Source organism: Struthio camelus, chromosome 6 (assembly GCF_040807025.1).
Source record: "Struthio camelus isolate bStrCam1 chromosome 6, bStrCam1.hap1, whole genome shotgun sequence".
In the NCBI taxonomy this organism is placed as follows: Eukaryota; Metazoa; Chordata; class Aves; order Struthioniformes; family Struthionidae; genus Struthio; species Struthio camelus.
In genome coordinates, this window is record NC_090947.1 from 29,886,984 (window position 1) to 29,901,191 (window position 14,208).

At 40.4% G+C, this 14,208-nt stretch overlaps 1 protein-coding gene and 1 long non-coding RNA gene across 2 annotated transcripts in view; one reads left to right on the forward strand and one right to left on the reverse strand.

Moving 5' to 3' along the window:
- LOC138067660 (uncharacterized) overlaps window positions 1–5,793 on the reverse strand; it is a 23,107-nt gene extending 17,314 nt beyond the window's left edge. The window contains exons 1-2 of the long non-coding RNA XR_011141945.1: window positions 5,763–5,793; window positions 5,432–5,519 (exon numbers count right to left, since the gene is read on the reverse strand). This is a non-coding gene — a long non-coding RNA (uncharacterized lncRNA). The remainder of the gene's footprint in view (window positions 1–5,431; window positions 5,520–5,762) is intronic.
- The window catches only part of ERCC3 (ERCC excision repair 3, TFIIH core complex helicase subunit), a 23,985-nt gene continuing 15,367 nt past the window's right edge, over window positions 5,591–14,208 (forward strand). The window contains exons 1-9 of the mRNA XM_068948967.1: window positions 5,591–5,687; window positions 5,785–5,990; window positions 6,979–7,215; window positions 7,864–7,913; window positions 9,290–9,425; window positions 9,624–9,788; window positions 10,811–11,015; window positions 12,134–12,448; window positions 13,673–13,857. Of these exons, the coding sequence (XP_068805068.1) occupies window positions 5,669–5,687; window positions 5,785–5,990; window positions 6,979–7,215; window positions 7,864–7,913; window positions 9,290–9,425; window positions 9,624–9,788; window positions 10,811–11,015; window positions 12,134–12,448; window positions 13,673–13,857 (1,518 nt within the window). The 5' untranslated portion in view covers window positions 5,591–5,668. The remainder of the gene's footprint in view (window positions 5,688–5,784; window positions 5,991–6,978; window positions 7,216–7,863; window positions 7,914–9,289; window positions 9,426–9,623; window positions 9,789–10,810; window positions 11,016–12,133; window positions 12,449–13,672; window positions 13,858–14,208) is intronic.

Below are 14,208 nucleotides of genomic sequence, written 5' to 3' on the forward strand. Positions count from 1 at the left end.
GCAAAAAGGTACCAAAACCAAGCTGGAAATGTATATAAATTCAGTAGTGGACAGTCATACCTGAAAAGGTAAGGAAATTTATTATTACCAAAAAAGGACATTAAAGGGAAAACATAATCAGGTTTATCTGTAGCATTCATAAAAATTAAAGATAATATTCTAAAAAGAAACTGCACTCTCTGAAGCTTGAACATTTTCAGAATCTAGTTTTCTAATAAATACTGCGTCCTTTCTGTGAGGCAGTGCTGGCTCATGTATATTGCAATATCATTTCCTCATTGTGATTTTTAATTATTGAAAATAATTGAAATTGTTGCTTTTGTGCCTTTTCTAAAAATGGCATTCAGTCATGACAATGGTAAGCATTTTGGAACTGGAAAAAGAATTTGCAGAATGCATCTTCCTTAAACTTTTTTGACATCAGAAAGCTGCTGAGTAAAGACAGTACGTACTTCTTATAAGAAGGTGGCTTTTGCCAGTTCAAGTGATTCTAGTAAAATTATATTAAATGAATCAAGATTAGGCCTGAGCTATTTTGTTTGTCCCCCCACCCTAAGCTGACCTAAGCTACTTACAGTAAATTTACGTGGTTACTAACCATTTGTTAATGTTTTGAGCTAGAAATATATACAAATTTAAATGAGACTGTTTTCCCAAAAGGTTAGTACTATTTATCCCCTTGCATGTTGCACTTCAATGTTGTGTTGGGGTATTACAAAAAAAACGATCTGTATTAAATTATGTAGTACCTCTGTATAGAGCGTTTGCAAGACACTTTGTGGACTACAGGCATGATAATTAACAAACCCTGTCTCTAGAGTTTCAGAGGGTGCACGGAACTGCATGCGTAAAATTCCATTAGAGAGAAGGGTTGTGGATTTGAGATCCCCGATGACAACTTTTAATATGTTACTAATGAAGATACCGGCATTTTCAAGTCATCAATTATGCTTGAATACTAGGTCCAATTATTAGAGAATACCAATGGAAAGAATACTGTTGCAGGGTTATATTTTGCTTTTCTGTAAATGCCAAGATGAAGCTGTACTCGCAGAAAATAAGAGTCAAGGTTGATAGCGAGTATGTGTATTTTCAAAGGACTTATCTGCTAATGAATCTTATTATTCTGGCTGTTTACACATATTAAGTAACAAAAGTTTAACGACTTGTATAACTTGACTTTAGTGGTGATAACTTTCATGGCATTTTTTGCTCGTGGCTCTCTCTGGCACAAATAGAATTTTTATTGCTGTTTCAGCCGATCTTATTAAACTTCTGTGTATTTTTTAACCAACTTTGGCTGGAATGAGGAAAATGATGAATAACCGTTCACACAAGTTCCATTTGATGGGAACACAAATGGGTGAGCCTTGATCCAGCCCAGTCCTGTTCGAGGAGCAGATTGTTCATTTTTAATTTGGAGGATGATAATATCCATGCCAGTACAGAAAAAAGGTATGGGTATAATTGACTTTTTTCTTGATTGATAAATCTGTTACTTTCTCAGTTTTAATTTAGTCTTAAAAACTCACTTGATTTGCAATTCCTACTGTAGCTAAACAGTCCTCTCAGTATACCAGCATGATAAGTTATTTAACAGCTGGTTTTTTAGCTAGTGCCTTTTTATCTGTATGCCTTAGTTTTGTTCATATTTGAACACCGTATTGAAATGCTATGGCTGTCGTACAATTCTGTGTCACCAAAACAGTCTTTGAGTACATTTCTCAAGTGCCCAAACCAAAATTCACTAACTGCATTGAAAAGTGTTCTTCATGTGTAATCTGCTGTAGACTTTTAAATTGAGACTTTAAAAAAGTGATTTTTGAAGTACTTCCTGATGAGTACTACCTAAGCTAATACAGTTTTCATATTGCATTTTGGAGACTGTAAACTGATGCAGAAAAACTACTTCTCTGCACTCATACAGACGCTGTTACAGCCAAGATACAGTTTCCTAGCTCTCTGGGTACTAGACTCTGGTTTTACTGCAGAGATCTTAAAAGTTCTTAATGGGCTAGTAAGTGACGGTTGGTGTACTTCTAAATATGTTACTGTACTCAAAGTTGTCTACTTTCAATATAGAGGAATATTAGTTCTGATTTAGCAGTTCGGCAAACTCCTCAGTGAAGCTAGCTTTGTTCCCGTTAAACTGTTCCCTGTTTCTGTTAGATAATCCTAATCCTGCCATTGTCTTGACTGAAAGCCTTCTTGCAGCACCAGGAGGTACAGTGCAGTACAGCAAGCCATTCTTTTTAGACAACATAGAGCAATGCGTATGCAGCTTCAGAGACTTGAGCAAATTGATCAGATCTATAGTTACTTAAAATTGAATTTTGATTTTTTTTTTTTCAGTCTTGAAAGTTTGTCATGCATATGAAAAAGCGTAACTTGTGTGCTTGAATGTAAGTCCATATGGTGTTTCTGGAAAAGCAAAAGTATTACTGCCAGTATCTCTTCTTCTTGCTGGTAACTTGCTGTCTTGTGTTCATGACAAGTATGCAGTGTAAAATCACATACAATTACCAAAGCTTTTCTATCCCCATCTACATATAGCCAAAAGTGATGTTTCATGGATTAGTACTGTTCCTTATATACGCATATATATGTCAGTAAGCTATCGCTAACTGAAGAAAGCAGGTACTAGTAAAAAGTGATGGACACTGCCCATATTTAAAAGATTTGGGTGTTTGTTGTTGCTGTTTTGATGTGCAAAATTCATGCCAGCATTAAAATGAAGAGTTTGTTTTTTAAAACTCTTTTTAACTTAATCTTATCGATGTCATTCTAAAAATAACGTACAAGCTTGGTGACTGCATTTGGCAACTTACTTTGTAGCCAGGTTTGAGTTTTGGGACACTTACGGAATACCATGAAGAAAAGTAGATTCGTGATCCACGTTGCTCTGTGCTCCACAATAAGAAAATTTCAAAGCTGCTGCGAAGCAGTCTGTTTTACTTCAGAGCCAGATCTCACCCACAACTTTAAGGGGTGTATGCTGCCTTCAAGAGGAGCCCCAAACGCACACCAAAGGGGGCAGAATTGCTTCCAAACTGGGGTTTCTAACTCAAAATTCTTGATCGGAAGCAAAGGATCTTTTTTCATTTTATTTTCTCTGCTTTGCCTATGCACAGTCCATTTTTTCATTTTAATTGGCATTACTGAAATACTGCGTAGGTGGTGGCCACCGATAGCTTCTGAATTTCACGAGCGTTAACATAGAGCGAAATGCCACGGCTCCGCCACGGGAGTCAGAGGCCCTGCAGATCCCTGCTGCTGGAGGGAGTCGGGCTCAGGCTGCGGGGTGGGCGCGCTGGGGCAGAGCAGCGTCGCGCGGCCCTGCGCTCCGGGGATGCGACCCGTGTCCTGCAGCTCCTGGCCATACGGGGAGTTTGGCAGGTGACTCTCGTGGCCACGCGCTGTGCTACATAAAGCAACTGGTTGGTTTCTCTCTAGCAATGTATACATCCGTATATTTGAGGGGCAAGGGGAGATGGAGAAAATTCTCGTGTATCAAACAGTGTTAGCAGTCATGCTTTGGCTAGGTCTTATTTCTTCATGAACCTGCTTTAAAGGGAGAGGAACTGGATTAAATACGTTAAAATCCTATCTTGTGATTCAGTCCTTACTCTGAGTCCACTGATCAGGACTGGAGGTCAAGGTCTTTTGTGGGGAAATAAGGAAAAGGATATGGTAACTCTAGAGTGGCTACTTGCAGGAAATATTTCAAATGTTTTTCATGTCTTTTCCCCCAATAATAGCTTATCCTTTTCCCCAAAGAGTATATAATGTGGATTTAAAAACAAGGATTGCATTTTCTTTTCTGAACAGGCATCAGATTGTCAGTTTCCTAGTGTTTGTTTCTCATGAATACCAGTTTAAAAGGTGGTGTCATCCTAAAATTGAAATAGTTTATTATGAAAAATAGTGTCTGTCATCTCAGACCTCACGCAAGTCATATAAAGGAATATCATTGTAAATATGTGGAGGGAGACTTAGATAAATTGGAACGTAGGCTTTTAGTTTTCATGAAGCTAGGAATTAAAATTTGTAAATTTACTCTTGATCTAATGTACATTTTTTTATGTAGCCATTAAATTCTCTATTTAATCTATCAGTTTCTCACTGTAAATGTTTTTACTCTCAGTTGAATGCTGGGCACAGTTTGTAATGTATGTACACAAAGGTGTTTTTTTCTATCAACGTTGACTTTTTTGCACATTTCTGGAAATATTTAATTTGTACACTGATTTAATACTCTGACCAATTGTTGAGGGGCGTATGAGAATCACGTGTGTGTGCAATGTACTACTGTCTGGATGTATGGTTTTTTTATTACTTTTGAGATGTTGCTATCAGTAACTGCACTGCTGTTGCTGCTTTACATGGAATATCTTGTGTATAAAAAAGAAAAAAAATTAAAAATTAGCCTATGGTTATCTTGGTTGAGGAACTCAGGAGTTGAGCGTTGCTTACTAGTTCCATTTGTCTAACAACCTTCCAAACTTAAGGGTACTTGTAATTCTATGTATGCGTTGAATGGTTGTGTGTATATATATATATCCCAGTAATCTTATTCCACAATTTCATTTTTACATTTTTATGAACTTGTTTTTTAAGGGTACTATGTTTAGTTAGAATAATTAAATATATAAAAGCTTTGAGAGATTATTTACTAGATAAATATATTTTCAGCTGGCTGATGTTCAAAATATTTTTTTAATTTTTGTTTTTAACCATTCAAAATGTATTTGTATTTCCAAAATCAGACACGAATTGTACTTTAGAGATGATATTAAAACACTCTGTAGGGACAACAGTGTGATTTCTCTTTTAAGAATTTTGTTTAAAAAAAAAAAACGGACAAAAAACCCCAAATGCTGAAGTATTTAATTGATGCAGAGAAAATACACTGTTCTGAAAAGGTGAAAAGCAATCTTTGAATCCCCAGAGCTGACTGGGGAATAAAGAAGGGGGAAGACAACACCAGTCGGGGAAGCCCCTTCTGCGCTCCCCTGCCCCGGTCTGCCTCGGGCTCTCCTTGGCAGCCCCTCTCCCTTGCTCCTTCGCTCATGCTGGGAAAAGATTAAAGCACCTTTGTCCCCCTGCTGATGGGTGAACGTCATACGTTGGCAACATGCTTTAAAGACTTGGCCTACTCTCTTACACGAGCAGCATGTCAATCCAACACCTGAATTTCCAGTGCTCTTCAGAAAGCCTAAAGCGGTGCCAAGGAAGGCTTGTCGCGCTAGTCCCGCGGCGCGCTGCTGCCTTGTCCTTAAGCCCTAGCTCAGAAAGAGCTGACCGACTCCGTGCGCTCTGTCCGTCGCCTCTCATGCACGTTTGACTTTGTTATGTTTTCAAAACTGTTCTTGTTTAAAAAAAAATTATAAACATTTTTGATTTTTTTTTAAACCAGTTTCTCTGTATTTACCTGTTTTATTTTCTTGCTGGTCGCTGCCTTTCCGTTCGCCCGGGCGGGCAGCAGCCACCTCCCTCCCCTGCGCGGGCGGCCGCGGCGCCTGCCGAAAACGGCGCTTTGAGCGTCCCCAAACGGGAATATTCCACTTCCCGCTCTGCCCCCGGCGCGGCGGGCGGCCGTGACGTCACGCCCCTCCCCGGCGGAAGTGACGCGACCGTTCCCCCCCCCACACTGCGGGGCGAGGCGGCCATGGGCAGGAAGGAGCGGGGTGAGCGCGGCGGGGGCGGTGGGGGGGGGGGTCCGGCTCCCACCCCCCATTCAACGCCCCCCCCCCCCCGCTCACCCCGCTCCTGATGGTTTCGCAGACAAGAAGAAGTCCAAGAAGCGCCATTACGAAGAGGACGACGAGGAGGACGATGACGCTGCCGGCAAAGACCCGCAGGAAGCGGTGCCGTCCGCGGCCGGGAAGCAGGTGGAGGAGAGCGGCGCCCGGGTGGACGAGTACGGCGCCAAGGATTACCGGCAGCACATGCCGCTGAAGGCCGACCACGCCTCGCGGCCCCTCTGGGTGGTGCGTGCGGGCCGCGCGGCCGGCGGGGGCGGGCGGGGGCCGCCGCGCCGGGCGCTCCTTTCTGCACGCGTGCAGTCACCTTAACGGGTTGGGGGAGCACGAGTACGTTAGCTAGCTGTTTCCGGGAGGAATGCGAAACCGGCTCTGGCAGAAACCGGTGGAGTTAATAAGACAAGTAGGATGCGTTGGTCCCTCACGCAGTAACTTGGTTTGTACGTTGGAATGAAACGTCACTAATCAACGTGGTCTGATATCCCCTATCTGGTACCGTTTGTTTTCTCTGCGTTAAAAGGGAAGTCAAGAAACCTATGTAAAACATGGCCAATAGCGAAAGCATATTTAGAAGAGGCAGCTGCCCTGCCAGCTTCTGCAGGGTGTCTGTTATTGAATGCTGTGAAACACAGTTGGCACCTTTCCTCCTCTCTTCCTTCTGGTAAAATGGGGGACGGGGAGGAAGGGAAGTTTGGAAGCTTGCTCCTGTTTGGAGCAAGAAAATGTATTTTTTTTTTTAATTGTTAAAACAAAGAATGAGAAAAAGGCTAAGATGTTAGTCTAGAAAGCTTAATCAATCTGGATGTGTTTTTTTTGTTAGCATCCTAGAAAGGCTACTGACAAACGCAGAAGATGAAAGTTTCATATTCCTGTATCTCCTTCTGTGTCTTGTCAGTTTTTGTAGTTCTGTGTAAAGTTTTCTCTTTTTTTTAAAGAGTCTCAACACCTTGATGGGGAGAAACAGCTACAGTGATATACAGTGTATATTGTGTTAGTTTCTTCATTTCTTTAATTTAGGTCTTGTTTATAAAATTATATTATTTCTGCTTGTTGTAATTTCATTGTTAGGGTCGTCACTTTTTCTGAAACGTGGTGATAACGTTATCACCTAAAGAGTGAAGTCATTCTGTGTCATAACAGCTGTTTGACAGGACACTCCTTGTTTTTCTCAACTAACATTGGTGTGCTTTCAGCATGTTTTTTCTTCCTTGTGTAGGCTCCTGATGGCCATATCTTTCTGGAAGCCTTTTCTCCAGTTTACAAATACGCACAGGATTTTTTGGTTGCTATTGCTGAGCCAGTGTGCAGACCAACACACATCCATGAATACAAGCTGACTGCTTACTCGCTTTATGCTGCTGTTAGTGTTGGCTTACAAACAAGCGACATCACAGAGTATTTACAAAAACTGAGCAAGACTGGTGTCCCAGATGGAATAATTCAGTTTATCAAGGTAAGCCTATTATGGGAAATTTATCTGCTGCTACTGCGGAAATCTCTTCCTGCTGCTGCTGCTGCTTCATTGGTTTTTACTCACTCATTGCTTTCACAGTCATATTCTATCCTGTTACTCTGTTTCAAGAGGTCAGAGACTTTACTGTGGATAAAGACAAAAAATAAGATACATGGTTGCACAAATAATATTTTCATAATGTAGCCTATATGTGGCTTATAGCTTGAAATGGAGGTCCTAAAACAAAGCCTTAGTGTGCATGCTTTAGGCCAGAGGAAACGCACGTGGAGTAAGCTTCCTCATATTTACTCTGAAGGTTAGTAATGTGGGAAGTTAGCTGGAGTAGTTGGTGCACTATAAAACAGAGCCTCCTTATCTTGCAAGTGTGTTTTTGCCATCCTAGAAGGAGACTGGAATTGAATATAAAAACTGAATGTCTGTGGTTGATCTCCTATGTGAGATGATGTATGCATAATCTGAAAGTAGTTGTTAAAGTAGTTTTTTTTCCCTAAGCATAATAACACTGTAAGTAAATGTTTGACTCTGTTGCCCTTTCCCACAAAAAATGGAAATGTGTTGCAGTATCTGATCCCAAACCTAGAAACAATCCTTTATACGTTCCTAATGACTATTCTTATTTGTTTGTAGCTGTGTACTGTCAGCTATGGGAAGGTAAAGCTGGTACTGAAACACAACAGGTAAGCAGCTTCTTCCTTAATTAGCATGGAGGAGGAAGTCTTCGAAACAAGCGCACCGCTGTACATAAACAACTCTGACTGTGGTCTCAGTAGCTGTTGAGTTGAAAACTGCGTTACAGCTCCCAGTTGATTGCGACATACATTACCACAAGATCATATTCTCAGTTGTTTCAAAGCATTTAATGCATTAGTCAATGCATTCAGTTTGACTCTCCTGAGCTCCTGGTGCTGATCATTACGTTACTGCAACAGGATACTAATTTGATGTTCTAGCTTGTTTCTTTATTGCTTGGACTTGCAATGTCTCATTAAGGTTTTCAGATAATTGTTTCATTCATTCACTCCCAATTTATAAGAATCTAGGTTAGAAAGCTTTTCTACAGCTGTCCTTCAGTCTCATGTGTTTTTATTTGTAATCTGTTATTCAGGAAGGACAAGCAAGTGGCCTGACAAGAGGCGTGTGTTTGTGTGAAATCTGCTTACTGGATTGAATCTGATGTGTTCTATGTATGGAAGATAAAGTTGGAAGGAATCTTGAGAGATCCACTGGTTTAGAGCTAACCGGTTTTATGTAAACCTATGATTTTGAGGTAGCGAGAGGAGAGGGAAGGAGAAAGCAGAAAACTCAAACTTCTCCTAACACTTTCCTGTGTTATCCCTGTCTCCCTTTCTTTTCTTCATAAAGTTCTTTTCTGTCTTACAGCCGCAGTTGAGCCCTAGGACTCTAATCTAGTGTGCTGCTGCTTCTTTTTTGATTCTAAAACTAATGCTAGGATTATTAGCAGGCTTTTATTGTCTTATTAGATGTCTCCAAGAAAAACATTTCCCCTTTGCCTGTTCAGATTTAAGTCTCTCTTGGTTCACATTTTAACTGTGCTCTCCAATGACCGTCGTTATTGATGACTCTCAAGGGAAAAAAAAATTCAGGATGCTCAAGGTTAAATTTTTGGAGGGTTTGTGTTTTGACTCTTGTCTCTTTTTTTTTTGGTCTTGTGGCTAGGACACCACCTCCAGAATTTTCACAGACTCACCTCAGTTCAGTCTCAAAAAAAATTGTCTCCTATGACAAATGAGACTATAATGTTAGAGGACTATTCAGCTCTGTCTAGGCAGTTCTTTTGGAGTTTTCCTATTCATGTTATATCTATGGCAGCTAATTTGGGCAAGGTTGATAACAATACATGCTCCTTTTGGTTTGAAGCACCTTTTAAAATTCTGATTGCTGTGATTTCTTTATTTTTAAATTACAACCCCCAAGATGGGGGGGGGGGTGACTCGAAAGTGCATCTGGGAGAGCTGTAAATTGAAGCATCCGCACTGTTCTTCCCGTGAGTTATTCAGCTGATTATATGTTTTCCTTTGTTCTTTTCATTTAGGTATTTTGTGGAAAGTACCCATCCTGATGTCATTCAGCAGCTTCTGCAGGACCATGTTATTAGAGACTGTCGCCTGAGAAATGCTGAGGGTGAAGAGACAGAGCTCATTACAGAGACATTTACGAGTAAATCAGCGGTATGCTTTGGCATGTTTTACAATGATTGAATTAACATTAGAGAAGCTTTTAGAATGGTTATTGTATGTTTGTCATGTCAGCAGTTGCATTCTGTTCTGTCAGCAATGCTCTGTCCATCATTCATGAGTCCTATTTTTGTTAAGGAAGGGAGGTCTCTAATGAAGACTTGGCTAAAGATTCCTGCGAATCTATTTCAGATTTCCAAATCTAGTGAAGGAGGCTTGGGTCCATCAACATCACAAGGAACAGATGTTCAGAATAAGCCAGATGTCCCAGCTGATTTATTTGAATTCTATGAACAGATGGACAAGGATGAGGAGGAGGAGGAAGAAACACAGACAGTATCTTTTGAAGTCAAACAGGTAAGACTATGTTAGTCTCCTAGCATTTGTACCTGTGGGGATGTGCCCACGACTCACAAGTAAGTGGGAGTACTGAATATAAAGTACTGTGGCTATTTATTTGATGGAGGAGCTCACTGGGGTCATTAAAACATCTTTCCTTTTTTGCCTTCCCAAACACTATCTTAAGATCTTCTTTTTCTGTACAGAGGGAGGCAGGCTGGATATTGTTCCTTCCCTGCCTGCAAGCTGCGGTGCTTAAAGGCTAGAGAAAGGTTCCAGAGGCTGAGGAAGGTTCCCTTCGTGTGGGACTGAACGTTACTGTGTGCGAGATGACTAAGAATGCAGTGGAGGACAAATCTCTGTGGGTTCCAGAGCTGCTGTTTTTCTCCTTCTGTTTTGTAATTCATACTTGCAGAAGGAACTTTTAGTGGTTCTACTTCCATCACTCGAGAAGGTTAGAGCACAGTCCTGGCTTGATCAGACCTTCAGAGAGCTGTTGTAAAATTCTTCCTGTTGCTTCTTGGACTCGGTGATTCTAATGTAGTCTTGGTGGGGAAAACAAAAATAAACAAACAAAAAACCTAGTAGCTATTTTGATTATTTAAAAAAAAAAAAATCTTGGTGATTGAAGACAACCTGTAATTGTAGTAAAATAACTGCATTACCAGAGCATGCAGATTTCTCAGATAACTGATGTGCAACTTTGTTAGATCCTTCTGTGTAACACACAGAATCTTTGCCTCTGTTACTAAGCTGTTTGTTGCAGGACTTTAGGGTGTACTTTCGTCACTGCCAGATAAAGAACACATCTGAGACTAGTGTGTTGTGTTCTTCCATCTGTCCAAAAAGCTCTTTTTAATACAGACTGGTATTTTAAATATTTGAGGGGTAGGGCTGGTGATGACTAAAGCTCTTAGAATAGACTTCAACTTTTGCGAAGATTAATATAGTTTTGTACGTTACTGTGTAATAAGTGGTTATTTAAAAGAAATAGTTCAGATGTGGAGAGCTTGCCATCTGAAGGTTTGTCTCCTCTTTAGGAGATGATTGAAGAACTTCAGAAGCGTTGTATCCATTTGGAATATCCCTTGCTGGCAGAATATGATTTCAGAAATGATTCAGTGAATCCTGATATTAATATAGATCTGAAACCTACAGCTGTTCTTAGACCCTACCAAGAGAAAAGTCTAAGAAAGATGTTTGGAAATGGGCGAGCTAGATCTGGTGTTATTGTCTTGCCATGCGGTAAGTGGCTGACTTAATTTGGAGGGGGGGGGTTGTTTTATCCTTGGCTAAATGATTCATGATGTTCAAGGCAAGTGGTGATGCCTCTTTGTCCATAATAAAGTAACTTCTGAATATTGCACATACTTAGATTTCAAACAGTAGTAGGGTGTGTTCTAGGTACCAGCATGCAGAGTCCTGTCTATTTTTAATGGGTAGGCTGGGAGACTCTGGTGAGGAAGAGCCTGATTTGTAGAGCTATCAAGGGTCTACTTGTCTGCTTGTCTGTCAAGGGTCTACTGTCTACGACAGTCCTATCGGTTTCCCTGTAGTTACTGAAGAACTGATTTGTGGTTGTGGTAACATACAACTGCCACTAGTGCTTTCACTGTTCCCTCTAAAACAGCTCTGGTGATCTTCCAGCAATTTAAAATTGTTGGCACTTTAGTAATTTCTTCTTTGGGACAGGAAGACCCGGGGGGAACAGGGAATACAAATATGGCATTAAGAGAGGTGCAAAGAAAGGGGTTTGCACGTAGAAGTTCTGGGCAGGGAAATTTGGGAAAGAAATGTGGACCGCGTGGATTGAGACAACCTGTGGGAAATGGTGGAAGAGGGAGGGAATAGGAGACTGCATGGTAGTGCCCATGGTATGGGTGGGATGGCACACAGGAGATACGAGGAGTGCCTGAAAGAGTATGTAAGGGAAGTTAAAAGAAAGCAGCACAAAGGAGAAATGGAAACCTGTAAGGAATTGCTACGTGGTGGAATGCACATAGCTGACAGGAACAATGGAGTATGTGACCTCTAGTAAGAGCTTTCTGTAACCACCTAGCACTTGCATGGTTTTGAAGCAAAGAAGATGTTAAAATGATTGCTTCTAGCTGCCAAAAGCAATATTTACAATGATTTTGTTGAGAACTTTCACAGTAATGCGGCTAATAGACAATCGAGCTGTTTTTATATAATAGCTAATCTATTTCCTTAAGACTGTTATAAAAAATAAACAATGAAAAATTTGCCCTTCTCTGTTAGGATTTCATATCCTCTCTCAGTCTTTTTGTTTTGTTACGTTCCCTTTTTTTTTTCTCCTAAAATCTGTGGGATGACTAATGAATATCAGTCTTCTTCCTCTGCAGGTGCTGGCAAGTCTCTAGTTGGAGTGACAGCTGCGTGTACTGTCCGCAAGCGGTGTCTGGTACTTGGTAATTCTGCAGTGTCTGTGGAGCAGTGGAAAGCCCAATTCAAGATGTGGTCCACCATCGATGACAGCCAAATATGTCGGTTCACTTCTGATGCCAAAGACAAGCCCATTGGCTGTTCTATTGCTATTAGCACATACTCCATGTTGGGACACACGACTAAAAGATCCTGGGAAGCAGAGAGAGTAATGGAATGGCTTAAAAGTCAAGAGTGGGGCCTTATGATTCTTGATGAAGTACACACTATCCCTGGTAAGGAAGCAGTGTGCAACCCCTTCATGTTATTTACGTTTGTTAATGTAACTCTGGTCTTCTAAAGTTTGTTTTCATGTTGTCGTTTGCATGTGTAATACAGTGAGTAAACCCAAGACTTAGGGTTTTAGGACTTAAATAAATGGCCGTGTTCTAAAAATGTTTTTCCCTGATGCTGCAGAGATTAGTTGACCATTGTTTCCCCAAAACCTTTCAAATTAGATGCTTCTTTCTCAGTAATGGCAGTGTAAAATATAAGCACCTTCCTCTTTTGCGAAGGTTAATAAACAGCTCGAAAGTATCTTAATTATATTTGCTTAATTTCACTGTAGACAGGTTTGCTGCGTGGATGTTACTGCTCTCACCTGGAACAGGAGAGTTGATCTGCCTTCTTTGCTCTTGCAATGAGGTCACATTGTAGGCTATAGGTTTTAACGTCTGTTTCTATTCCATAAAATACTGCCGTTAACTATAGTCATTACTGTCCAGAAATAGCTGTTGTGTTTGAAATTACTATGTAATTGAGAGCTATACTATCAGAAAGGAATAATGTGGTATTAAAGTTTCAATGGAATGATGCTGGCTAAAAATACCATGCAGGGGTTCTGTTAGCTTTTGTACCTTATTGGTGTGATTTGACTTGAATATAGTTTGGCCTCTACAGAAATAATAGATTTCAGAAGTCGACTTTGGTGACTGACTACCATTTTAACAAAGTATTGTGTGGCTGCCACAGTTCTTTCGCTTCTGTTCTTTCTTAGTTTCATTAAAAACTAGCATAGAGAATCTTCTGTGTATCTCCAGGTTCTTCAATTATAGGATCTCTAGAAATACTCAAGATGGGTAATTCTGCTGAATGCTAGAGTCCTGAACATAGCAGTATCAGCCAAGTATTCTTGTAGTTCTTCCTTTGAAATACTAGGTGACCTAAGTCACATAACAGCAGAGTACATTAGTTTGTTGTTGGGAAATGGGAAATGACACAGATATCTGAGGGTTTAACTGGGATTTGCAGAGTGCATTGAAGGTGTAAACTGAAGCTGCAATCAGTCTGAAGTTTTGCTGTAACCCAGATTGGTTGGAAATGTGTGTGAAATGGGGCAATACCTCCTAACACTGTGCTTGCTTTGTATTTAGGAGTTCATGAAACTTTTTTTGATTCCAGTATTTGCCTTCTAAATCCATTCATGACAGTAAACAGAAAATTTGTCTTATGTTTCTTAGCAAAAATGTTCAGACGTGTGCTCACTATAGTACAAGCTCATTGTAAGCTGGGACTTACTGCTACCCTGGTCAGAGAAGATGATAAAATTGTTGACTTGAACTTCCTGATTGGACCAAAGCTCTATGAAGCCAACTGGATGGAGCTGCAGAACAGTGGCTACATTGCTAAAGTGCAGTGTGCTGAGGTGATACTTTGTTTTTTAGTACTATTAGTGTGTATGTAGTATGCTTAGAACTTTTTTTTTTTTTTTTTTTTGCAGGAAAAGCTATAAAACTGTGGGGGAAAAGGTACCCGTATGACTTTATATTTATTGGAGCATAACTTCAGGTGGTATGCTCGAAGCTGATTTCAGCAGGTAGACAGTCTAGTTTTTTAAGGAAAATTCTTCCAATTGTTGAAACAAAGGATAGTCCAAAGCTTTAAAAAATTAAGAAAGTACATGCTTTGTTTCAAGCCCCAATGCATGAGGATGAAAACTGAAAACATGAAACTGCATCTTGCTGTAGTTGTCCAATGTGATGGTGTATGACCTCTG